Below are 25,276 nucleotides of genomic sequence, written 5' to 3' on the forward strand. Positions count from 1 at the left end.
CATCATTTTTCATGCACTGATCAGTTTTGAGATTTTGGGGCTATTTTGTTTCTATAACATGTCTTCTTTCAGACTAGTGGAAAGAAAACATCCAACATACACATTTAGGTGTTTATTTTACTACTTTGTCTATTTGTGTCAGTAGATTTCTCCTAAATTCACCAAAAGTTATCATTAGATAATGCCTCATTTGCATATTTAAACATAACCTTTCAGAAAAATTTTAATACAAAAAATATATTTCTCAATGTAGGCAATCAACTGGGGAAGTTTCATGATGATATCTGTTAGTAAAAATTTGTACCCTATTCACCTTGGGTGTCTCCGCCCTTAAAAATTTGCTCAATAGCTATGGTAAAAGTACCTCAGGGATTCCTGGTATAGTTTTTTCTGTTTTCTTGCAGGTTATATGATGTTTTCAACGCAGTTTTGTGAGTAAAAAAGGCCAGATTGCTACATAATTTCAAACACATCATCTGCATAATGTCGAACATACTGTATATTATAAATATTATACATATGCTAAAAGATAAGCTAAACAGACAGGGAGAGAGAAAAAGAGGGAAAGTGTTCATACGAATCTTGTATCTACTTTCTGTTACCTGTCTCTTGAGGGGGAACTTGGACAGTTTCTGCACGGGAGGCGTGGGCAGCGTCTTCTGCGTCGTCATCCTCATGCGGCAAAGGACGACGATGACCACGGCGAGGATGAAGAGTACGCAGCCAGTCACGTAGATGAGGATGTCGGCGTAGTAGTCCTCCTTCTCCGGGCTCACTGCTTTGGGAGGAAGAGGAGGGACGCAGGATGTCAGTAAAAATACAATCAATTTATATACTTTATTCATACTTTTCCACCGCTAATCTCACTAAAAGTATTTCTTCTTAATAATTAAAAAGAAATATTGTTTTGCTCAGTAGCACATTTTCACCTGAACAGATTCTAGGAAGCCGTTTTTTTATGGAATAACATCTATAAATCAAAACAGATCCGAAAGTAATCAGCCAGTTTTATCCTGCAGCAGGTAATTGCACCTGTGTTATGCTTCTCCCCGGGGAAGTAATTATTGTGTTGAACACCGAACACACAAAAAATTTCTTTAAATTGCCTCGCAGCCTTGAGACATTTAAACAGACGATCTGCTCTGATTAAAAAGCGTCTTTCAGTTGAGGCCAGATTGCATGTTCGGCTCGTCCAATTAAAGGGCTGATGACACAGTTTGCGGTGTGTTAACAACTAACAAATGACGATAATGTGCGATAATTAGGTTTGAAAATGAACCTCAAAGATTGTGCAACTGAGCAAAACAAAAAAAAGTACAGTATCAGTCATTGTTTGAGTTTATAACATGTGAGGTGGAAGAAAAGGAGTCCAAAGAGCTGCAGAGAGAAAAGGAATATACCTGGAAGCACCGTGAGCCAGGCAGAGTGGTAAGCATAGCCGATAGAGTTCCCTGCCAGACAAGTGTACTCGCCCGCATCCTCAAAAGACACATTGGTCAAGAAGAGAACCTCTAGCTCCTTATCTGTAGTGTTAATACCAGCCGTCTGTGGAGGATGAGAGGGGGAAAAGATAGAGATAGAGAGAGAGAGAGAAGAGATATCATGAGCCCAAAGCTTCTTAGAGGAAACACCAAATACACCCTGTAGGAGAGGACAGCAGTGAGGATCCGAGGGAGTCAGCAGCAGAGTTGTTTTCTTCTGCTGACAGCACCGACACCGACACCTGAAAACACCCAAAGCAGCACCTTCACCACGCTGAGAAAGAAGCCTGCTGGTTCAATCTAAAACCACACGCAGCCCAGAAAGTTGTCACACTGCAAAACATCTTCTTATCAAGTCACTTTAACTGTTATTAAGTCCTAAAAGTGAAAAAGTCTGGCATTGCAGTTAGGGCTGGGTGATATGGCCAAAACCTTCTATCATGTTCATATGTCGATAATGATGTTCAGCAAGCCAGTCGTTGTTGTGAAAGAATCCCCGACAGGGCGATGCTGCACCCCGACACAAAGCGGAGAGGTCTCTCATTGCCTTGAAATTCTTGGAACACGTTGAATTATCGGTTGAAATATATTTACTGCAATGTCAGATTTTATCACTTAAGAAACCAGAATTTTAACGCTCAGTAATCGACAAAAATTACTTGATAAGATGTGTATTTTTGCAGCCATTTTTTGTTTTTGACAGATTTAGAGTTTTCTGTCAGTTGCTGGGACAACACACGTGAGTTTAAAAGTAAACCAGCGTAAAGTTTACCGGACGCCAAAGCAAAGCAGATCCCTTCACCAGAAACGATGGCACCTCAAATGTGGACAACGAGAAATTTTCTTTCTTTTTAGACGTCTCAAAAGCCTTTGATGCAGTTAATTATAATATTCTTATATTTGAGAGTCAAACTTGGACTTCAGGATGTTGTTCTCAGATGTTTATTTAGCTGTATATATTTGTATCTTTTGTTCTTGAAGTTTTTAGGGGTGCCTCAAAGATCTATTCTGGGCCCACTGATTTTTTTTAAAATACACTCAAATTGAAAAGATTTTTTTTATCATTACACATGAACCCTTAAGATCCCTAACACAATATATATCAATCAAATGATGCACATTTTTCAGTTGTTTCAGCTGAGCAAACTATCATTCAGTATTATAAAGAAAAAGACTTACAAAGGCTTATAAATAACCTTGAAATCACTCAAAGAAGAGCATCACTGCAGTTGTGGCTTTTCCCCTTTTGACTAATGGTTGGTGTGATGACCAGTGGGGGAGTTTCAAACCCAGTTTGTGATGTGGCTTGGTAGGGGGTGGAGGGTGGGGTGGCGGTGGAGGACTCTGGTTCCCCGGGCCTCAGTAATGAACAGTGACATCCAGACCCAGTCATGGATCAGAGTCCTGCTGCATGCTTTCATATAAAAGCACATTAATACAGCTGGAGAATGCACTCCCGGGGAAATCAATACCGCTCTCTGTGTGTGTGTATGCGGCATGGTTTGTTCGTTGGGGGGGGTTTACGTGGTCTTTTATATATGCCTGTGTGTGTGTGTGTGTGTAAAGGTGGCGAGGCTTTTGAAGTTGTCGCAGTAATTAAAGGTGTGATATTGTGTTTGTCATTGATCGGGGAGGAAGACAAAGTGGCACCGGGCGTTAAAATTGATGATAGCTACGAGCTAACAGAGTGTGAGAGTTTAAACTCCCAGCAGAGGAATGTGTGTGTGTGTGTGTGTGTGTGTGTGTGTGTGTGTGTTGTCCTATTAGCAAGCCAGTGAGCCAATGAAACCCACAACCAAGAGGAGCCACGCAGAGAGGAGGAGACACAGCAGAGGATGAGATGTGGTTGAAGGCGGCCGTCGCCCCGGAGCTCAGGATTTACCTGGTTTGTGTATCTTAAGCCAGAAAGCGTTTTCCGACTTGCCTACAAAGTTTGAGGCACGACACCAGTACTTCCCGCCATCTCGCTTTGTCACGTTGGACAGTTTCAACTTACTGTGGGCCTCAGTGTGTTTACTGATAACACTCTGTGGAGGGAAAATTGAGAGGCACAGTGAGGCCTTTACAGCGGATTCCTGCAAGAACACATGTACAGAACATATATGCAAACACACACACACTCACATATACGACAAGCATTTTACAGTCGTGTTTGAGTGCGGATGAACTTTAGAGGTGTAGATATTTCTGAACTTGGGAGAGAGCCAGCTTTATGCTAAGCTAAGCTAATGGATAATAGAGTGCTGCAGGAATGAGTCCTAAAACCCGGATATGAGTCAGCATTTTAGCACTTCCGGTTCCCTCGTCTCCAAGTCAGTGGGTTTTTGGTGCCTAAAATAAGGTCTGTGGTTAAATTAAAGGTCTTATTAATAACATTTTTATGTAGACAAATATCTTTTTTTTTAAATAATACATCTACACAGCCTTTAGAAAGGTGCTGCTTAAAAGTATGACTGTCAATTAATCATTTAAAAATGTTGGCGGGTCCAAAATGATTGTTTTGTTTACCTATGTGGAAGATATCTGACGTCTGGTTCCCACTCCTAACTAGGCTTGTGAGCCAGTAATATAATGACGATGATATCACGCGGTATCTCTGGGTCGTCAGTTTGTGTGGAAAAAAACAGATAAATGGCGGAGATTGACGTTAAGTGCCTGACAATGACTTGTTGTGAAGTGAATGCAATGGAACAAGGGAGGGAGAATGAAACATCTAGTGGCTGAATGTTATCAATAGCACCTTTAACACAAGCTTAAGAGATTTTAACATTTTGTTCTACGGTACCAAATACGTCAGTAAATATCCCACTTTTGAATTTTTAAGCTTGTACGTATCTTAAAAAAGGCGGTTACTAACAAGTGGCTAAATGAGACTACTATACTTCATTACGCCGAACTCTAGTCCGCCTCTAGCTTAGTGGTGGTGACGTGAAGTCATGCGACCGTGGTGTAGTTTGTTTATAGCCTAACGGGCCATTCACACAGAACGAAGTATTATTATTATTATAAACGTTTGTTTGCCACAGAGCTTATTTTCTGCAATAATCCAAAAATCCAATGGAAAAATCCAATTTCCTTTTTGTCGAGGGAACCAGGTCGATGCTAACTTCCAACCAAAATGATGTCATCCCTGCAGCACTCTATCATAACTTTAGGCTCTGGCTATTGATATCAATCTTCTCATCTAACATGAATAAGTGCGTTTCCCAAAATATCGAACTATTCCATTAAGTATAATACTTTTCCTTGTAACGACTTTGAAATCGGCCTTCAAGTATTGCTTATTTACATGGAAACCTGGACGCACACACACAGGCTGTCTGTCTGTGAGATTAAAAGCATTACAACGTCAAACCTGTAACATCACACACACATATATACACACACACACTGTACACACACTGTACACACACACACACTGTACACTGCATACTCATAGTAACACAAGCTGCCTATTGGCAGATTAAAGGCATTACAGTATGTCAATCTTCCCAAAGTGTGCACGCTGCGTGCATAAACACACGCTAACACGCGCTCACACACACATTGCTGGTGGCGGGCTCTCCAGCAGAGAAACTGCAGATGAATAATTAAACGGGCAAAGCACATAAAGGAGAAAACATATCATGTTTTATGGTTGCTTAATGAACATCCAGGGCTCGGCTCCAGACGCCGCCCTCTCTCTCTCTCTCTCTCCCTCTCCCTCCCGCCCCACGCCGGGGTGAGTCGCTCATCGTTAACTCTTTTTCCAGGCATCAAAAGAGCGATTCAGGCATTTCTTAAAAAAAAAAAAAAATCTCACATGACCCCCTCCTCCCAGCCTCAGCTGTATTTAACTCCTGCACTGTATGCCACACATGAGATGTTGCAGCAGAGAGTCTGAATGAACTGTGGTGGGACCAGAGAGAGACACAGATCTCAGTAAATACTGTTTCAATTATGTGGTAGTCGAAAATAGAGCGTGGAGCCGCGGTCTGGGCTGACAGGCTTTCTTTCTCCCCCCCTTCTCTCTCCCTTTCTCCTCCTCTTTCTCCCCGTCTCTCCCTCCTCTATATCAGACAGGCACCTCGTTACTTGAATATGCTGGAAATTTTACATATCGGCCTCGAGTTGGAGCAACTTTTTTCTGTAAAAGTCGCCGAGGCAATCAGATCCAGAAACACTTCTGTAACACTTCCAACACGGCTGACGTCTGAACGCAAAAGGTTAAACAAACCACCCGATTCGACTGCTATCAGGCCATTAAATGGGTGTTATCAGTCGCTATAAGCACCATAGATGTGGGTCAATAGGGGCCTACTATGCCTACTATGTTGTAAAAGTGAAAGTGAAACACATTCTAAGGTTGTAAAACTGAATGAAATGTTACGTTTTGAACACAAACAAAAAGGCTTCTTTAGGTTTAGGCAACAAAAACGGTTTGGTTTAGGGGAAAAACATCACGTTTTGGCTTAAAATAACGGTTCTAAAGTGAAAATAACAAAAACAACTACACATTGTTGGTTTCACACGGGATGCGAACCCCGGCCTCCTGGTTGAAAGCCCTCATACTGGGTGTAGTAGGTCCCTATTGACCCCCCATCATCTATAAGCGACTACATCTAGTAATAAACTTGTAATTTAATTATCACTTCTTATTCATGAAGAATAAAAATAGCTGTTTCAGGCAGTTTAATAAATTATGAAATACTGTGAATGAGCCAACTTTAAATGAATAGTTTAAGGTATTAAACAATAAACTTAAGGCATACCTTTGGACAGAGCCAGGCTAGCTGTTTCCCCTTGTTTCCAGTCTTTATGCTAAGCTAAGCTAACAAGCTTCATATTTACCGTACAGACTAAAGAGTGACATCAATCTTCTCCTCTAGCTCTTTGTGAGAAAGTGAATAAAGAGATCTCAAACTTAGTAAATCCACAATAATCATCAGACCATCAGTTTCCCCTACATTTTAACTTCCATGCAAACTGTTCATATATTATTTTTTCTATCTAATAAATGATAAAGAAAAGATAATAAAGCTCATTACAGGATCCATCAGAGAGACGCTGGGCGATGAGCGTCTTGTGCTTATGAAGGTTATTAATTAACACTTCAACTGCAAAATAATCCATCATCTGTGCAGCCAGTTAAAGAAGAGAACTCTCTTCTACCGTGATTTCATTATTTTTCAACTCACTGTTGGATAAAGTAAATCTAAGTTTGAAATCCATCACTTCAAGAAATAGATGAAGACAGCAACGTAACAGATTTGTTTCTGTCTCCAGTCACTCTTCATCTGTTTTCTCTCCCTTCTCTTGTTTCACTTCGTATTTCTTTCTGTCTCTGCCTCTCTCGCCCCCTCCCACTCATTCTCCGAGTCTCTCGCCCTCCATCTTTACCCACCACTCTGTCACACATTCTCTCTCCCTGCTGACTTTGCCCTTCCTTGTGTTCCTCCACTCATTTTTTCCATGGCTTTTTTTGGGTGCCTCTTCCCTCTTTTCCTCTCTCCTCCTCCTCCTCCTCCTCAAACCACGCGACGCAGCACATCTGACGGCAGCGGCGGTTAACAGAGCCCGTCTCTCTGCCTGCGTTGCCGCCACCACGGCAGTTAACTTAGTCCAAACCAGATGTTTGTTTTATTCCCTCGCTCTCTCTAGAGGCAGAAAAAAGAAGAGGGAGAGGCCAAATAAGAAAGCAAAAGGCCCTCTTGGCTTTTCGATGGGAGTCTTCCTCTCTTCACCCCAAATAAAGAAAAACGCCTCACAGTGGGTTTAGGGTGTTGTCCTCCTCGGCGAGGAATGCTTTCTACTTTCTATTCTTGAACAGCGACGCTGCCCGGGGAGGTGACGGGACCTCCAGGAGTCGCTCTTAAGACTATCCGACACCTTCCCCACTGTGTTTATTAAACCTTTATTTCACGAGGGAGCGCTTGTGATTGAGAAACGCTTTTAAAAAGAGCAACAAGACGCGGCATCAGAGCGACCATAAAGGCTGCAGACAAACAACGGGACCAAACATGTGAGCAGTTTGAACCAAAAACACGTATCAGTTATTAATATACCAGGAGATGTACGTCAGGTAGACACACTCTTTCACTGTCTTGCGTGTTACTTGATGTATAATTGAAGAGTTCATTCCAGAACAAGTAGACACATCGGGCCAATCAGCAACAAGCTGCATCATCAATTAATCAAAGATGGACTACCAGCGCAGCAGGCATTGTTTCAAAATGTCCAAGATATGACCTTTTAAGGTGGATTTATACTTTCTCATATATTTTTGTTTATTTTGTCTTCTGGCATTTTCTGTCCTTTGTCTGCCCTTTCTCTAATCTCTCACAAAGTCTAAATGAAGCTCAGGACGTTTGTTGTTGTCTATTATTTCTTTGAAAATTCAATAAAGTAAAGTTCAGGAAGAAATGTGCACATCAGTCCTATAGACATAACTGTGACAGTGTATTAGGGCCAATGTAGGTAAAGAAAACAACAACTTTATAATCTCAGGGAATATCCCAATTTTTTCTCGTAAATTTGTGAGTTTTTTCTCGTAAATTTACGATTTTAATCTCAGAGAATAGCCACGTTTTTTCCCATAAATTTGAGTTTCTTTCTTGTAAATCAATGACTTCAATCTCAGAGAGTATATCTGAGTTTTTTTCTTGTAAATTTGTGAGATTTTCTTGTTCATTTACAACTTTGTTCATAAAAATTCAGATTTTTTTCTTGCAATATAGTCCATAATTATAATTTTTTTTACCTAAAACGGCCCTTATACATGTACGCTGCCATTGTTCATAACTGATTAGATTGGTTGTTGTAGCTATTGTTTGTTTATAGACATTCTTATAACAATATGAATAAATGTGGGTATGTATGAGATTCATAATACAGCCCTATTTAGCAATCTAGCCTATTGTTGTGGTACTGCGATGGCAATCAATGGGTAAAACCCTGAGCTGAACTATAATCAACCTCAAAGGAAAAACACAAATCCACCTTTAATTAGGATTTAATTGAATTTAAATCATTGTCTGGGCCAACGCTAGAATTAATGCCAACATGCATCATGTTCTGTGAAAACTGAAGCAGTGCACGTGGCACGTATAAGAACAGAAACAGGGGTATTATGAGGTTAATGAGTGTACATTTCTATAAACTGCAGTATGAGTGCAGGTGAGGCTCTTCTTCTCCATAATGAAGGTGTAGCATTCGAGGAATGAGCTCGTCAATTATACGCTGCAGTGAAAAGAGCCTGTGGGCGCCGCAGACCCACCTACTGTAAAAACTCATTAAACAAGACATTTAGAAGAGATTAATTAGGAGTGAAATTATCATCGCAGACTGAAGATCTGCTCCAGGCAACCGCTGGTGAGACCCGGACTCATTAGAGACGCAAGCCGCAGACCCACCTTCAAGATGTTGACGTAGGGAACGCCGTCGGGGCCGTAGCGGCTGCCGTTGACCTCGATGTGTTTCAGCCACTGGATGTGCGGCTGGGCGTCGCTGTAGACCTTACAGTGGAACTCCACGTCGCTGCCAACCACCACCGTCTGATTGGCTGGCAGGCCCGCCTGGAGGATGGGCCTGTGGGGGGAACGCTCTGCGAGAGAGAGAACGCACCGAGTCATTAGCACGGGAATGATGCGCTGCAGGAAATGTAGAAAAATGTTTCCTAACATCAACAACTCTTTATTAAAACCACTGGTGCGTGTTAAAGTATTCCCTGTTTACACAGAAGCACCAGCGAGAGTACATGTTTGCGTGTTGTTTACCGAGCACATCCAGTTGGTAGGTGTGGGTGATGGCGCCGTACTTGTTCTGCACCACACAGGTGTAGTTTCCCCGGTCCGACGGCACGGCGCTCTCCATCACCAGACTCCACTGCTGGTGTCTCAACTGGGGGGGGACAGAGAGGACAGGACAGTCAAGATAGATGTCATTACAACACATCTAAATCTGTGAGCATACGGAGCCTATTTCAAGAAATCTCAGGGGGAGTTTGGTGTCATATTTTCAGGCCCAATAGACGACTGCTTATTCAGTATATTATCACGTATGATAACATGAAGCATCAAGTCAAGTTTATGTTTCAGGACTTTAAGTATCATCCTTTCATTTAACAGACATAGATAAAATACTGCACACTAAATTCACAAACCGAAGCTGAAATAGAGACAAACGCTCTTCTTACTAACAAATGACACCCAATTAGACTGTTACCAGGCCATTAAATAGGAGTTATCGCTCACTATAAGCACCATAGATGTGGGTCACTAGGGGCCTACTACGCCTACTACGTTGTAAAAGTGAAAGTGAAACTTAAAAGCAACACGTTCTAACATGTAAAACTGAATGAAACGTAACGTTTTGAACACAAACAAAAAGGCTTCCTTAGGTTTAGGCAACAAAACTACTTAGTTAAGTTTAGGAATCCAACTACGTTTCTAAAGTGAAACGTAAAGCTTGTGAACACAAACACGCTGTTGGTTTCCTGGGGGAAAGTACTGTGTTTTGTGTCACATCCATCGCCCCCGACCTCTACCCCAGATACAGTTTCACACACTATACTGACTGCTCCTGTCACAATTATTCCGGTCGCTAGAAGTCGCTGTCATCTTCTCTTATACCTTCTTTCGGTGATCTACCATGTGAATAGATGATAACACCTACTATTGGGTGTAGTAGGCCCCACATCTGTGGTGCTTACAACGTCTGATAACGCCTATTTAATGGCCTGATAACAGCGCTGTGTCCTGAGATCCTCTCCAGCATCAGATCTCTCACTCCCTCGTTCCTTCCTTTGATATCCTTTGATATCCTTTGGTATAAAACATCACAGAGCAGCCAGGTTGGTAAAAAAGAGCGTGCTTTAAAATTATATTTCAACATTAACCTCCTTGTATTAATGATGCTGAACAGACGTGACGAGCAGAAAACAATCTTTTTGACACGTCTTGATGGGAAACAGCTCTGTGTGCACAAACTACAACTGTGATCAGCAGGATTCCGGAGCAGAGGGCAGTCTGATTACGTGAATCGGATTTTCTAAGAAATGTTTTTACACTGAAGAAATGTGACGGGACACACTTAGTAATTCTCAAGATGAAAGATTGCTTAACACATTGCTAAACAATGATGGCAAGAGTATTAAAAACAGAAAGCCACGAATGTTTGAGCAATCGTTTCAACTAATTGATATAAAGAACATTTCATATGGGATTATTTTCACAAGAGAGAGCTTAGTAAAGTCTCATTTCCTTCTCTCTCCCTGCAGTGAGGGCATGAAGGATTTTTTATTTTTTTTGCACATCTAAAATTGGTTCCACTGTGCCAGTCGAGAGCAATCCATCCCCGGAGAGTCGAAGGGTAAATTTTGCGTAGTAATTCAAAGCAGGTGTGTCTGGATGGCAGCGGCAGACAGATACTAAGTTGACAGATTCAGAAGCTGCTCAGAGCAGAGCGGCCCGGCGCAGCACGGCGAGGCGAGAACAGAGAAACCTGCTACGCATCGATAGGCAGAGAGTCTCCACGGGCCAAGAGGAACGACCTCCGCGGCTTTAAGTGGAAACATGCGGCGGCACAGACGCCGCCGCTGTGCTCACCGCTGCGAGACAAGCGTGGAGTGAACTCCTCCGAGAGAGAGGTCAGAGTCACTAAAGACTGAGTGATGTCAACAAAGAGGCTTTTCAGGGTGGAACACTTCACATCACCTGCGTCGGAAAAATGTGCCGACCCGGAGAGTGTTTTCACAAACGTTTAACCCCACGCGTGTAGGTAGGACGCCAGCCATTCACACGACGTATGTATATATTAGTAGGTGGAGGATCACACTCCCCTCCTTCTGCTCCCTCTGTCTTATACACTCCCCGACTCTCTCTCTCTCTCTTGGAGGCGCATGCGGAAAATAATGTAAGAGTGTAAATATTATGCCTGTGTGTGCTTTTTGCAGTTGCATGGTAACATAGACCAGGCCGCCCGCTCAACGATGGCAAATGGTTTTTTAGCGAGCGGCTGGCTCCACCCCGTCTACCCCTCTCAGAGTCAAACTGGAGTCAATGGCTGCTCTCATGAGCAGATGAGTGACGCCTTCTGCTGCGGTCGCTGAGCGCAGAGGAGGAGGAGGGTGAGGGGGGGAGAAAAAGGAGGCAACGCGTGAGGAGGGAAGCTAGAAGGTGGTAAAATACGAGCTGAAGTCGACGCTCAGTAGAGGCCAAGACCACCAACAGAAACAGAACGAGGCTGTGATCAGAGTTATGGTCGTATTTAGGTCTCCATTTCATAATAACTTAAAGCCAGCGAAGGCACATTTACTTTAGAACTTTGAGGTACTTTTTGTCGCCGCTAGACAGCTGGAGTTACTGCTCACATCATTTAGCTTGATGGCTGCTGTGAATCTCAAAATCCCCAAATCACAGTTAAATTTCAGCTCAATAAAACATGTATTTTTGATAAAATCGGTAGAGGAGCATATAATCCTTTAACTTAATCGGTCAGCATGAAAGTCCTCAAACTGGAACTACAGATTTTAGACTTGTTTTGTATCTATACATTTGGAAACTTTGATAATTTTGCTGCTCAGTTGTTTATTATATTTACAAATCTTCACAATAAGTACTTTTCCCAAGCACTTATAATAAGTAATAAGTATTTTTTTGATGCTTTGCATCTATACTTGTCCACACAGTGCTTTATATATATATATTTATAAAATATGTATATATATATACACACCTATGTTTTCCACTACTTGTGTCCATAACGGTCCTGTCTATTCCTCACCTTTATTTGTCCAGCTTTGTTGTCCTTGTCCGGAGCTGTTATTTCTATTTCCGTGTAAGTATGCTTAGAGGGATGCATAAAACTGGAGTCAAATTCCATGTATGTACTTGGGGAATAAAAACTGATTCTTTTATTTATCTTAAATCTAGGACTGTCGCGGTGAAGGATTCTTTTGAAGGAATTTCTTTCCAATAAATTAATTTATCCTGATTTTAGTGCTATATAAATATATAAATAAGCTTTATTGTTATGCTATTACTACTACTATTTTTCCCGCCCCTCCTCAGTTGTGATTGCACGGCCGGGGAAAAAGTCACAGTGACGAGCGCAGTGTTTTACCCGAGGATGAAAATTTTTCAAATCTCAGCGAACAGAAAAAAAACGCTAAACGTGCAGCGGAGTATAAAAGCTGTATGATTGACTTTAACTGAGTGTAATTCTGCTACACCGTGTTATACCATTATTGATTAACCATTATCCCATAACTGTCATGTATGAGAACAGTGGCTACTTTATTTCATCGTCTTACTTTGTGTTAATTACTAACTTTGAGTGACATTTCCACTTTAATTCCCCTCCGTCTTCCCCGCGGCACATTTGATTACTTTCTCCATACTGTACATGCCACTTGCCCTTATGAGCATGTTACACTGGCTAACCCCCGTTGAACCTGCAGCATTAGTCCCCAAACGTGATAATCCCATCCATTCCAATCACGCCAGATTCCAAACAGAATTAAATTATTAAGGAGCTTATGTTAGAGTCATAGGAGGCTTTAAAGGTTTTAGGGCTTTGGCTGTGGACCCTACAGAAGGGCACAAGCCATGGGAATGGACAGGGAGTTCCACACTGCAAAAAGTGTGCATCTGAAGGAGACATTAAACTAACGTATGGAGGAAAAAAGAAAAGAGGAGAAGGTTGGGATTTGTATTGCAGCATTTTGTGCATGAAATATCTTGAGACAAATAAAGTTGTGGGCTTTATTTTAAGATATTTTTGCCTCACAGAGCCTGCCATGGAAAACAGTGAAGTTACCTCACTCTACTGGCAGATTCCTTCACTTATTTTAATCAAAACAAGAATTTGCGACTCGACCGGTTCACAAGGACGCAGACATTTTTTGCAGTGTGGCAGTTGTCTGAGAAAACACAGGAAGCTCTGCTCCCTTTATAGTCCAAACCCTCCGTCTTCACCTCGCAAAATAGCCCTGTCAGAACCGGCAGGGCCAGTTAGCAGAATTTATGAGTGTGTCAGAGCGGACCAGTGGCCCGGATCTGTGCTACCGTCTAATTTGACCTACAGAAAAGCGGAAATAGATAGAAGCGGCCCTGAGGGCTCGCTATTAACGCTGGCAAAGTTTGCGGGTCCGTTGCCTGAGTTTGGCTCTACGTGCCGTTGCATCAACACAGAGGAGACGACTGTAAAATTGGAAGTATGAGAGTTCAAGAGGAGAAAAAAACGGGTCAAATAAACAGGATAATCTGTCTTTTGATACCCCTGGTGTATTTGGGTTAAAACGACAGGGGAGGAAGGTGAATGACCGTGGAAGGTCGAACATTAAAAAGAGTCCAAAAATAATCTTGCAAAGTGTAGAAATTCCTCCGCGGCCTACAGAGACTCACAATCCAATGCTGTGTTAAAATGTGGACTTGGAAAAACACGGATTTAAAGTGCTTAAAGTCTTAAAAAGTAACAGTGTGTGGAGCCAGTTTAAGAGCCCTGGCTTTGGAAACCTGTCAAAACAGGGATTGAAAAATCAGTTAAAGCGCCGAGCGACCTGGACGAAATGAAACACAATAATTACATTGTCAACTTTTGTCTCGCTTGTGCCGCCGCAATTTAGCATGAACACAATAAAACCCCCTTACACCATACGTGGCAGCAGACAACAGCATTGGCTTTGGCTGTCAAAGGCTCGGGGGGGTCCAGCTCAATAGGCTGGCGACACGCCCATCTCTCCCCACCTCCATCTGATGGCTCAATAGAGAGGTGAACTTTAACCTTCAGGGCCCTGCCCCTCCATAGCGGAGGAGGCCTCGGAGCGCCACAGTTGTCTGGGAAGGAGCACAATGCTCCGGCACCGTCGTCCTGCTGGAATTTCATTTTCCGTTTATACAAATGAGCCACACATCCCTATTTAACGTTTCATTTAGTTTCAACAAACGTAGCGTTTAGTTCTCCGTGTTGCATTTCAATAGACTTACAAAGCTCTTGTAAGAGAGAACTGAATGTCTGAACAACCTCCAGCGTGCTGATGGGAAAGAATAAACTGAGGAGATGTTAGTGTACAAGTGATGCTTATACTACGAACACCAACAAGTTGTTGAGAGATGATTTATTTTGCTGATACTCTACTGTAATCTTAAGTGTTACTCTCTTTCAAAACTACTATTAGCATTTTCTCCCAGAAATACTTTGAGGAAAAGCATTTAAAAAAACATCCAGACCATCATGAGACATTAAAACTGTCCACTGGAAACCAGACTGACAAACACTACTTTGATGGCAACGGAAGTCACACGGCAGCTGTTGGTACCACGTTTTTGCACTCTGCGCCTCACGTTACCTCAGTTTCACAATCATGTCAGAGAACTAAGGTGGCCTTCAGGTAACGTAAAAACATGCAAGTCTCTCTCTAGAGCCAGAATTTGGCTTGTCCGTTCTGGGCTACTTTTTGAAGATCATCTTTACAGGTATATCACTACAGCCCTAAGACAAAATATCCTTCACAAATGAACAAACATCTGAGACATTTTCTGCAGGAATAGGACCTGATGATACTTTAAGGTTATGTCTATTCATATTTTACAAAAAGGAGTGTAATTTCATGTCTGTATAGGAGATGAAACCTCTCGTTAAAATGGATGTCTTTAAGGAACAAAGCAGAACACGGTGCGTCCTCAGAAAGGCCACTTTCAGCCACTCAAGAGTGAAGACGGGAGGGGTTTTAGCAGGCGGGTAATGGACCTTAATGCTCCGCTCAGTCAGGAACTTTCTCTTGATCTGATGGCACTTTGAATAAATGACGCTACTGAGCTGGTAGGCAGTGCTGAGTGGATGTGACTCCATTGTGCTGATCAGCATGGATCAGTCAGAGTCACACACTCTCCCAGCTCTGAGAGACGGCTGACAAAATCATCCCATCGCCCGTCCAAACCTCAAAAATCAGACACGCTTCACGATTCATTCAGCTGAAATTAACCACGGCTGTCAAATCAGAAACGATCTTGTCATCTCAATACGGCTGCCGGAGGAAGACGGCTTCACCTGGAGGACCCGGCTGCAGGAATAGAGTCTTTAGAAGGCCATTGTCAGGCTGTCAGGACTCAGGGTGCCCCCCCCCCCCCCACCCCTCCATCTACCCCCTAACCCTGCTAGATGAACTCATCACAGGCAGATGTGAGGTGGGGTGATGAGGGGCGGTGACACGGCCCGACTGAATGCAAAAAGATGTCTGTCCTGACAGCACATTGCTGCATCACGTGTCTACACAATGACGATTCAATCTTCAGCCAGTGTGTGAAAGACTTTCTTTCCTATGCTCTAAATAAATATCTGCAACTAAATATAGAAGTAGAAGAAGTGACTGACAGTGTGATGGATTTTGTGGTTTCTTCTCAGTGCAAATGATGCATTTTATGTTTCCTGCAGCTTCCACAGCGCAGCGATTGTTCTAAAAATATCATGAATAAACCAAGTTGGCAGTTAGCATGTGTAGCGTTAGCCACCATGACTGAAAGGACAAAGACAGAAGAATCAAAAGAGGCATCTAAACGTTTAAGGAACAAAGAATCAAGACACCACAGTAGACTCAGTCGCGGTAGTCGGTGTTACACGGTGTTACACGGTGGTCGTGCACACACTGATTACTGATTCTTCGTGTATCAGCGGCATGGTATCAATACATAGTCGGATGATGGACGCTACAAACTGAAAGTGAATGCTCCGTACGGAGTCTCAGCTCAGAGTAGCAGGAGGTGGATTTCACACACGGGATGAGAGAGAGTTGACAGACAAGACGATGGCGGGGGATTTGTTGTTGAAGTAAAAATCAAAAGCGCCCATTTGGCAATATTTCAGATTTAAACCCAACGCTATAAGGGAACCACCGAGCCTATGGCCGCGCAGCGAAAGCTGGACCGGAGAGGCCAGACACACAGCAGCGTTAAAGATCAAAGTAAGCGCTCTACATATTGATTAACCATCATTTTTTCTTGTACAATGTCCGATGTAATCGGGAACACCGGTGTTGTCACAAGTTTATTAACCGGTGGGAAAATGTCCTCACCGTCTACACCACAGTGCTCCTCACAATGTTTGACTGACAGGTGATCTCTGGGAAATGCAGCGCACAAACGACGATGAAACAGGACGAGAAAGAGGATCTGAAGGATAACCGTGTTAAAAATTAGGTGACAATATAATGGAATTAGGCACATCACTCAAATTAATTGGAGATAATGTGACTCCATTTTCGGTGCGAATGTCTGGATTATCTTCAGTAGCTGATTTAAAAAGAAAAAAGACGTGACTGATGAGTTTTTAAAATGTAGTTTTAAATGATTGAGACAAAATTTCATTAAGCTGTCATTGTAATGGGCCTACTTTTTTGGCAGGGTGGTGTTGGTGGTGGTGGGGTTAGCAGAGGTTTTGACATTAGGACGGGTGAAGCTGTTACCCCCTGACCCCTTCTGACGCCAGGTCATGTCACAGGCTTGTCTGTCACCCAGCACCCTGATTCTATAGAGGGTGACCTCTCCGCTCACCTCCCCTCAAGGCCAACAGCGGCCACATGGTGACTGGCTAACTGGATTTTAAAACGGCTCCGGGACAGGAGGGAGGGAGGGGAGGAGCATGTGATAATAACATCATGTGATAATAACATCTCCATAAAGACACAGAAAGGAACGTCTCAATAACTGCCACCTCTGATCGTACATCTCTATCACCAGCTGACACAATAAATGTGCAGGAATTTGTTTTTGAAAGTTGCTGAAACATGTGACTTTAACATTTCTTAATGATGCCATGCAACAATGTTTGGCAGGGTTAAGAGGCTTTAAAGTATAAAGTCTGCAGGTTATATAAAGTGAATTAAAAGGGTCAGTTCTGCAGGGTAAGATAAGGTAAGTAGCGCTGCAACGATTAATCGTTTAGTTGTCAGCTATTTAATTTATAACTACAACTATTTTGATAATAGATTAATCGGTTTGAGTAATTTCTTAAGAACAAAAGTCAAAATTCTCTGATTCCAGCTTCTTAAATGTGAATATTTTCTGGTTTCTTTACTCCTCTGTGACATTTGAGGACGTCATCTTCTGAGGATCGTCATTTTTCTTTTTTGTGATTTAACCGAACTGAACCTTGGACCCAATTAAAAAACAAAAGAAAAGTTAAGTTGGAGAAAGCCTCTGTATTTCTGAAAGAAGGGAAGCAGATATGACAGAATCAGAGTTGATCCCACCACAGTTAACACACATCCTGTTATACCTAAATACCTCACAGCGCCGTGAGTGTCTATATACTGTCAGCTGTATGGGTGGCCACATGGGTGGGAACTAAACCCCACGGCAACGCTCGGTGCCAAGCTCGACCCGCTGAGCTATACAGAGCGGAAAATGTACAGGAATTTGTCTCGGTGGCTTGGTGACAACTTAGTGTCACAGCTCACACTGACACAACACGCTACGAGGCCAAACGGGACCTCACGTACGCTGTAAAGGCTTACTATGGATACTCAGCTATACATATCACCCCTCTAATTATACATGTAACATCCCATAGGAGCATGTGTTAAAGCAGTGGGGGGTGTGCAAGACGGCTACTGCTGCAGAGGGAACTAAACCGAGACGTTATACTGATTAGGCTGATATCTTAATACGCCGTCAATCACCACAAAAACATCTCAATGGCGCTCTTTAGCATGCCGCTGGCGAGTCATTTTCTACACAAAACGCCTCTTAGTGAACAGATGGAATAAATATCTACAGTAAATGCTCTGACTGGTCAGTTTGGGATTAATTTGCTGCTAACAACGTGGCCACAAACTTTATCATCAGCAGATCTTCACGCATACTAAACATGCTAAAAGTTGCTGTCGGGGAGCCACTCAGAGCTCCTGAGGGCTGGTGACAGGTGTGTGTGTGTGTGTGTGTGTGTGTGTGTGTGTGTGTGTGTGTGTGTGTGTGTGTGTGTGTGTGTGAGTGAGAGAGAGTGGGGACAGAGGGAGGGAGACAACTGCTGTTGGTCTGCTGGGAGCAGATGTTGGAGATCTCTGTAAACTGTTAATAGCTGCAGGATCTCATTACATTTAACTCTTTAAATGCCAAAACCTCCACTGGGGGAGAGAGCGTCTCTCGTTGCCGGCTCACAGTCACGACCAGCCCGACACACGGACTTTACTCTGCTCAAGTTGGAAGATGCAGTTTCAGTGTCACAGAAAAGAAAATAGAATAAACATCCACTTTGCCTCCTTTTCTGCTTAATGTCTTTATAACAGTGAGTAAGTACCTTGTCAAGGTTGCTTTCCCTGACACAACAATTCAACATCAAAAAGACATTTTTTGAAAATGTGAATGCACTAAAACTATGTGAAAGTTAGTAATGACTGTAAAATCTTTACAGGTGAATTCTCTCCCCTCATCATCACTTTATTAAAGATCCAATATTGTAAAAAGTGAGATTTTCATGTCTTTTATATTATAAAGCAGGTTTAAGTGCTTTATAAATACTGTTAAACTATCAAAACGCTCAATATACGAAGAAATACACACAGCCCGTCTTCAGAAATTGTGCGTTTGAAACAAGCCGTTAGGATTTCTGTCCATTTATGATGTCACAAATATACAATATATAGATCATTACACGGTTTTAAACATTCTAAATGTGTCTATTCTAATTGTTTCCTGTTGCAGTGTATATGAATAACGTCAGCTGACAGGATGTAAACATGGACCCAAACTGTTGAAACGCACTAAAAGGGAGCGTTTCAGAAAGAGGGTAAATAAAGGTATATTCAGGCAGACATTATGAGGAAAATAAAGGGTTATATTAAATCATGTAAACATGTTCTAGTAAGAAACACAAAACACAAGTATGAACCTGAAAATGAGCAGGATATGGGACCTTTAAGGCCGTGTGACGACTGAGAGGGAGAATAAGGTCCTGCTCAGACAGACCTTTTTGTAATAGTTTTCAATGAGAGTGAAGAGTTTTGTGCGCTGCTTTGGCGTCGCTGAGCACCTCGCGTTTTTATCAGGAGCACCCTGAACGCCTCGAGTTGAAAAAAAACTTCAACTCAGAGCAGAAAATTAGCGTCATTACCGTTTGTTTTGTCATTGTGGTGACTTTTGCTGTGTACCAATTGTAGGCAACATGATTTGAATACAAAACAGCAGGCCTGGAGGCAAAGTAATGCACTACTTCAGTTGTTTTCATTAATTTAAACTGTACTATTAAATATTAGGTAGCGTACAGTTCATGGTGTTGTGTTAAGCTAATGTTAGCAGTCATTCGCTGGTTGCCTAGCAACAACAACAACAACAAAAAGACGGAGCAAACTGCACAAAACGCTACATACTCAATGTGTGTACTATCATTCAACATACTTTTGTATGAATAAACAGTAGTATGTATATTTTCAGACGCACTGAACTGTAATCTACGTCGTCACTTCCCGAGAGCCTCCTTGCCGGTTGGAGACACGTAACCATGGTAACCAGTGACCACCTCATGTGACCAAATGAAGATTTGTGAGAATCATAAAGTCTGATCTAATTTAAAAACTATATTACGCCTATAGCAAAGTCAAATCTTATACTTCAATTGAAGTATTATTGATGTTACAGAGCTGTCATCAAAAAATCTCACACACCGCTTTAACGTACTAAATAGCACGTTAGTTTTGAACCTCTGTCTGATGGGGCCTGAGACACAGGACTAAAGAAGGATGGGAAGATTTTACATCTCTGAGACATCCCTTTGAGAATTTATATGTCATTAATTTGAGTTTATTTTCAACCAAAACACACATTTTGACTGTTTGAATTCCGATGTTCTTACCACACTGAGTATGTCTTTTAATCCTGCAGCTCAGGGCCATTAAAGGAACACAAAAGTAAACCAAGCCCTGTTACTTTAAGCAGTGCCATTCCACATGAGAGCCCAGTGTTTAGAGTGAATCCGATGACAAAACTGAGCGCAGCAGCTGTTTGCTGCACTGCATTACTGTCAACTTTGAGCTATCACGCGAGCACGCATGTATCTGTGCACCCACTCTGTTTTCAGCACAGCAGTTCGACCCTCTAAATCTATTTTGCTCAGCTTAGCCGGGGCTGAGAGCGGCCACGAGTCCTGCTGGGGGGGCGTCCAGCACTGCGGCGCGTTTTCTGACCTTTATTTACCGTGAGAAGATTCACGGAGCATGAGCGCTCTTTCACCACTCCGCTTCACACTCGTCCAGTTATAGCAATTCACACCGGGGAGCATCGCAACACTCACACTGATCCACTGATGGACACACAGCAGCTCCGCTGGGCTAGCAGGGGGATTAAGATGCCTTGCTAAAAGGCACTCTGATGGAGGCGGGCGGAGCGTCACCTCCTGCTGGAGCTGGCGTGAGGATTTGAATGTGTAAATCACAGCCCCGCTCCCGTAACCTTTAGGTGTTAACATGTCTGCAGTAAAGTCCTCTCACCTTGATGCCTCCCATCCTCTGCTCTCCCTTGAACTCTTTGCCGTTCTTCAGCCAGTGGATGGTCGGCGTCGGGTTTCCGGACGCGGCGCAGCGGAACTTGACGGTGTTGGCGGCCGGAACAGCCAGGAGCTTCTTGTCCATCCGGTCAGGCCGGGTCCAGTACGGAGCTTCTGTTGGTGAAACACAAAACAGGGTGCTGCGTCAGTCATGGAAACAGAACAAACAGCCGGTAGCAATAAAACATGTAAAGGATAGTTTTATGCAGTGCTGACAGGTCTCAAGTATCGAGTCATTTGAGATGTCCAAGCCTCCAATGATTCAATAAAATTCAAGTCAAGTCTCCGGTATGCTTACAACCAACAATTATTTTGTCGATTTATTGATTAGTTGCACATTATTTCCTCAAATTTTGGTCTGCAAAATCCATAATAAAAAGAAAACAGTGAAAAATAGCCACCACAATTTCCTCCAGTACAAGTAGACACATTCAAACAGTCCAAAATTAAAAAAAAATCCAGTTTACTATCATGGAAATCAAAGAAAAGCTGAATATTAGGGCTGCAACCACCGGTTATTTTCATTGTCGATTAATCTGTCGATTATTTTCTTCATTAATGGAGTAGTTGTTTGGTCTATAATGTTTCCAAAAACCCAAGATGACGTCCTCAACTGTCTTGTTTTGTCCACAACTCAAAGATATTCAGTTTACTGTTATAGAGGAGTAAAGAAACCAGAAAATATTCACATTCAAGAAGCTGGAATCAGAGAATTTAAACTTTTTTTTCTTAAAAAATTCATCAAACCGATTAAACGATTATCAAAATAGTTGGCAATCAATTTAATAGTTGACAACTAATTGATTACTCGTTGCAGCTCTAGTCTCAAGTCAAGTCTCAAGTCCATGAGGTCAACAGAAAGTGAGCCTAACTCAGCTTCTTTCTTTTAATCCTGCCGTCCAAGTGCTCAGGTAAATAAAGAGAAAACAAAACCCTGTTCCCATAACTGGAAATAATGCTAACCAAAAGAACGTGTGCAAACCTAAACAAATAATAATAAACAATACAGGCTGAATGCACGGTTTGGCTCCTACAAGTCGACTATTCGGGGTCACCACAAGTCTTCATAAGCAGACTGCAAGTTGAGATGCAAAACGTTCAGGTCTGAATCCTGACCACGACATTATGTAGCTGAGAATTCTTTCAATCTGTGATAGTATCAGGATTCGGAAGGATTTCGTACTCATTTTTGTGGCTTAAATCTGACTCTGGCTCTGCCAAGATGAACCGCTTTCTTATCCTAACAGATCAGTCCTGAGGTTTCTCTTTTCTGCTATATTCTTAGATCATAGAAATGTTGGGGGAAGACCCTCCAGGAATCCATCGTCGCATGTTTTTGTAATTGCTAAAAGATGGCACAACTTGCTCCTCTGCCCCGTCTCCAAATCGGTCCATGTTGGATGAGTTATGTCCTTTGTGCCAGAACAGATGTGAGCTTGTGCTTTTCACTGGAGGTCTTCTTCCCTCGCCGCTCCGATAAACAACACACACAGTACCTGCACGCATTTCTCTCCAACATCCAGCCCAGCCTTCTGTCCCAAGAGACAGTTCAAGATGCGCCAACGGTGTAAAACACAGTTTGACGGATGTTGAAAAGAAAGCGTGAAGCGTCACGAGGAACCAAACAAAGCTCATCATCTTCTCCCCCCCCCCCCCGACCGATAACAATGCAAGAGTTCATTTGAATCGTCCGATCCTGAGAGTCTGGAAAGCTGTCAGGGCGATTTATTGAGTTGTATTGAGAAGACGGCGGACAAAGAGAGTGTAGCGAGTCAGAGAGGCCTATTGTTCCAGCTGTGTGGGTGTGGAGGGTGAGAGCACTGAGGCATGGCTCTCTTTATAGGTCTGTGTGTTAGTGTGTGTGTGTGTGTGTGTGTGTGTGTGTTTCCCAGGATAAAAGCTGGGGAGGTGGCTGACCGGTCATCAGATGTCTCTTTTACTTTCTAAATGCAGGAGGAGAGAGAGAGGAGCTAATTACCATCTCAATGTCTGCGCTTGTGTGTGTGTTCATGTGAGTGTTATCAGACTGAAGTAATTCTCACCCTCTGCCACCAAAGGGGCGGGTTTTTATCTCGTCAGGACGACCCAGGTGAGACGTCAGACAGGGGTCAGTTTGGCAGCTGTTTTCGATTTTGTCTTGAGACGAAAATACTTTTTAGTTCTAGTCACATTTTAGTCATTTTTATCCTTTTATCCTCCCAACTCAAAACGTTCTAGTCCAGTTTTAGTCATTTCATTTTTGTCAAAATGTTTTCTCTCTCAATTTTGTCATTTTTTTTAAAATTTAATCTTAGTCCTTTTTATTCATCAGATTATATTGAACAGTTCTGTCATTTTAGTCACATAAATCATTATCTGATGAAAAACAGAACGCAGCTTTGCAGATCGAGTCCTCCTGACTGCTGTTCAGTCGCACCCACCGGTCCGTTATGAGAGCCAATCCGCACCGCCCAACATGTACAAATATGCGCTACTCAACCACCCGAACCCGAACCCGACCCGCAAACCACCAACTTTATGCATCATAGTAGCACAATTGTCAGAATTGAGGTGTGAGACAAAAAGGATGGAGACGGACAGAGAGAGAAGAGAGGAAGAGAAGGTGGAAGGTGACAGGTTTTTAAACCACATTTTAGTCTCGTCTTTCTTCGATACTGCATGTATGATATCGTCACTGTTAATGTTTAATGACGTCGGTGCCGTCTCGTCAGCGTCTCGTCTTAGTCATGGAAAAAACAGGTTGTTGACGAACATATTTTGTCATAGTTTTCGTTAACGAAATCAACACTGATGTCAGAGAGGTGTCGCCTCTATGCCGGACTTTTGCCTGGGAGACTGTTGTTCGTGTCCCGTGTGAAACCAGAAGTCATTGAGTCGTTGAATAATTCTGTACTTAAGTTACGCCACTTCCAGTAACCCAAACTGCATCTTTTGTTGCCTAAGCCTAAAAAAGTTAACTTTTCCTAAACCTAACTAAATTGTTTTATTTTGAAAAGACTTTAGCAGAATTTGACTCGTCGTCACGCGTTGCTGGATATCCGTAGGTGAAAAAAGAGAGATAAATTCATGTCTATGTACACGAATGAAATAGATCAAATTTCGCCACTATTTCACGAACAGCCACGAGACTTTGTTAGAATCTAATACCTGTCTGTGATTGGCTGTGATCTACAGCATGTGTTTATCATAATGCTCTGGGTGTTCTGATATATTTCTGACACACATTTCTTTGGCTCCTGCCATCAAGCTTTGGCTCCGGCTTCACAGAGTAATTACAACCAGACCAGCGGAGAGAGATTCGGTGATGAAAGACGGGATCTTCTTAGAAAGCAAACAAACAGAGCGTTACTTCACTCTATTGAACCGACTGTAAACTCGCTGTGTGTGTTTACTAACTGTAATGGAGCAGCTGAAACGCTGCTTCCTGCTCCAGCGAGAGACTCCCCAGCTCGCCGAGGCAAACGCTCTCCACGTGCATCCTCACACACACACACACACACACACACACACACACACACACACACACACACACACACACACACACACACACACACACACACACACACACACACACACACACACGGCCTCCACCTTAAAAGGGAAATATCTGTTAGATTTAATTTCTTCTCTCTCCGCGTCTCCGCTGTCTCGGCGTATTTGGAGCGACACTCGGCGCAGCGTGGGACAAACCTCTGAGGAGTCTGAGCACATTGTTTTCTTGGCATCGTAATCAGCCACACACACACTCGGGCCAAACAGAAACACACACTGAGTTTTTAAACAGTCTCTCTCCTGATGTGTGGTCCTCCTCCTCCTCCTCCTCCTCCACTTGCTGCTCCTGAACTCATGTGGGCCTGAAAACACCTTCCTGCTGCTGCTGATCCTCCAGCCACCATGAGGTTTTTAACCCAAAATAGATGCCTGTGTGGATTCAGCAGGTCTCCATGGTTTTGTCCCAAAAACACACTGAGATTGGTTTAGTCGCTGACCTTTAGCTGCTAACTGCTAACTGCTGTGCTTCTGCACAACATCACCTGTCAATCAAACGGAGTGGGCGGGGCTGTGTGAGTTAACAGTGTACTTTAGGAAGCAGATACTATACAAGCACTTTGCAGTGTAAGAGAGTAAGAAATATAAGCTGGCCTTTTCCAATATAGAAACAACAGTCCATATTAGAATTTCAGTGTGTTGTGTGATTCACTGCTCTGTTCGCTCAGCAACACACAGGAATCCCATCCCGTGTCTAATTGGCTGGCTGGTATTTCCTCAGCAGAGGGGAGTGA

At 42.8% G+C, this 25,276-nt stretch overlaps 1 protein-coding gene across 15 annotated transcripts in view; it reads right to left on the bottom strand.

Annotated features, from left to right (window-relative positions):
- Nucleotides 1–25,276, bottom strand: part of fgfr3 (fibroblast growth factor receptor 3) — a 79,752-nt gene that overhangs the window by 13,768 nt on the left and 40,708 nt on the right. For 5 of the 15 annotated variants that reach the window (XM_074609834.1, XM_074609829.1, XM_074609831.1 and 2 more), the window contains exons 5-9: nucleotides 20,938–21,107; nucleotides 9,236–9,359; nucleotides 8,873–9,063; nucleotides 1,401–1,545; nucleotides 603–778 (exon numbers count right to left, since the gene is read on the bottom strand). In XM_074609834.1, coding sequence (XP_074465935.1) covers nucleotides 603–778; nucleotides 1,401–1,545; nucleotides 8,873–9,063; nucleotides 9,236–9,359; nucleotides 20,938–21,107 — 806 coding nt within the window. Of the gene's footprint in view, nucleotides 1–595; nucleotides 779–1,400; nucleotides 1,546–3,363; nucleotides 3,509–8,872; nucleotides 9,064–9,235; nucleotides 9,360–20,937; nucleotides 21,108–25,276 lie in introns of all 15 variants that reach the window. The other 10 variants (XM_074609828.1, XM_074609825.1, XM_074609819.1 and 7 more) reach the window with 5 other exon arrangements.

This window comes from Sebastes fasciatus, chromosome 15 (assembly GCF_043250625.1).
Source record: "Sebastes fasciatus isolate fSebFas1 chromosome 15, fSebFas1.pri, whole genome shotgun sequence".
Classification (NCBI taxonomy): domain Eukaryota; kingdom Metazoa; phylum Chordata; class Actinopteri; order Perciformes; family Sebastidae; genus Sebastes; species Sebastes fasciatus.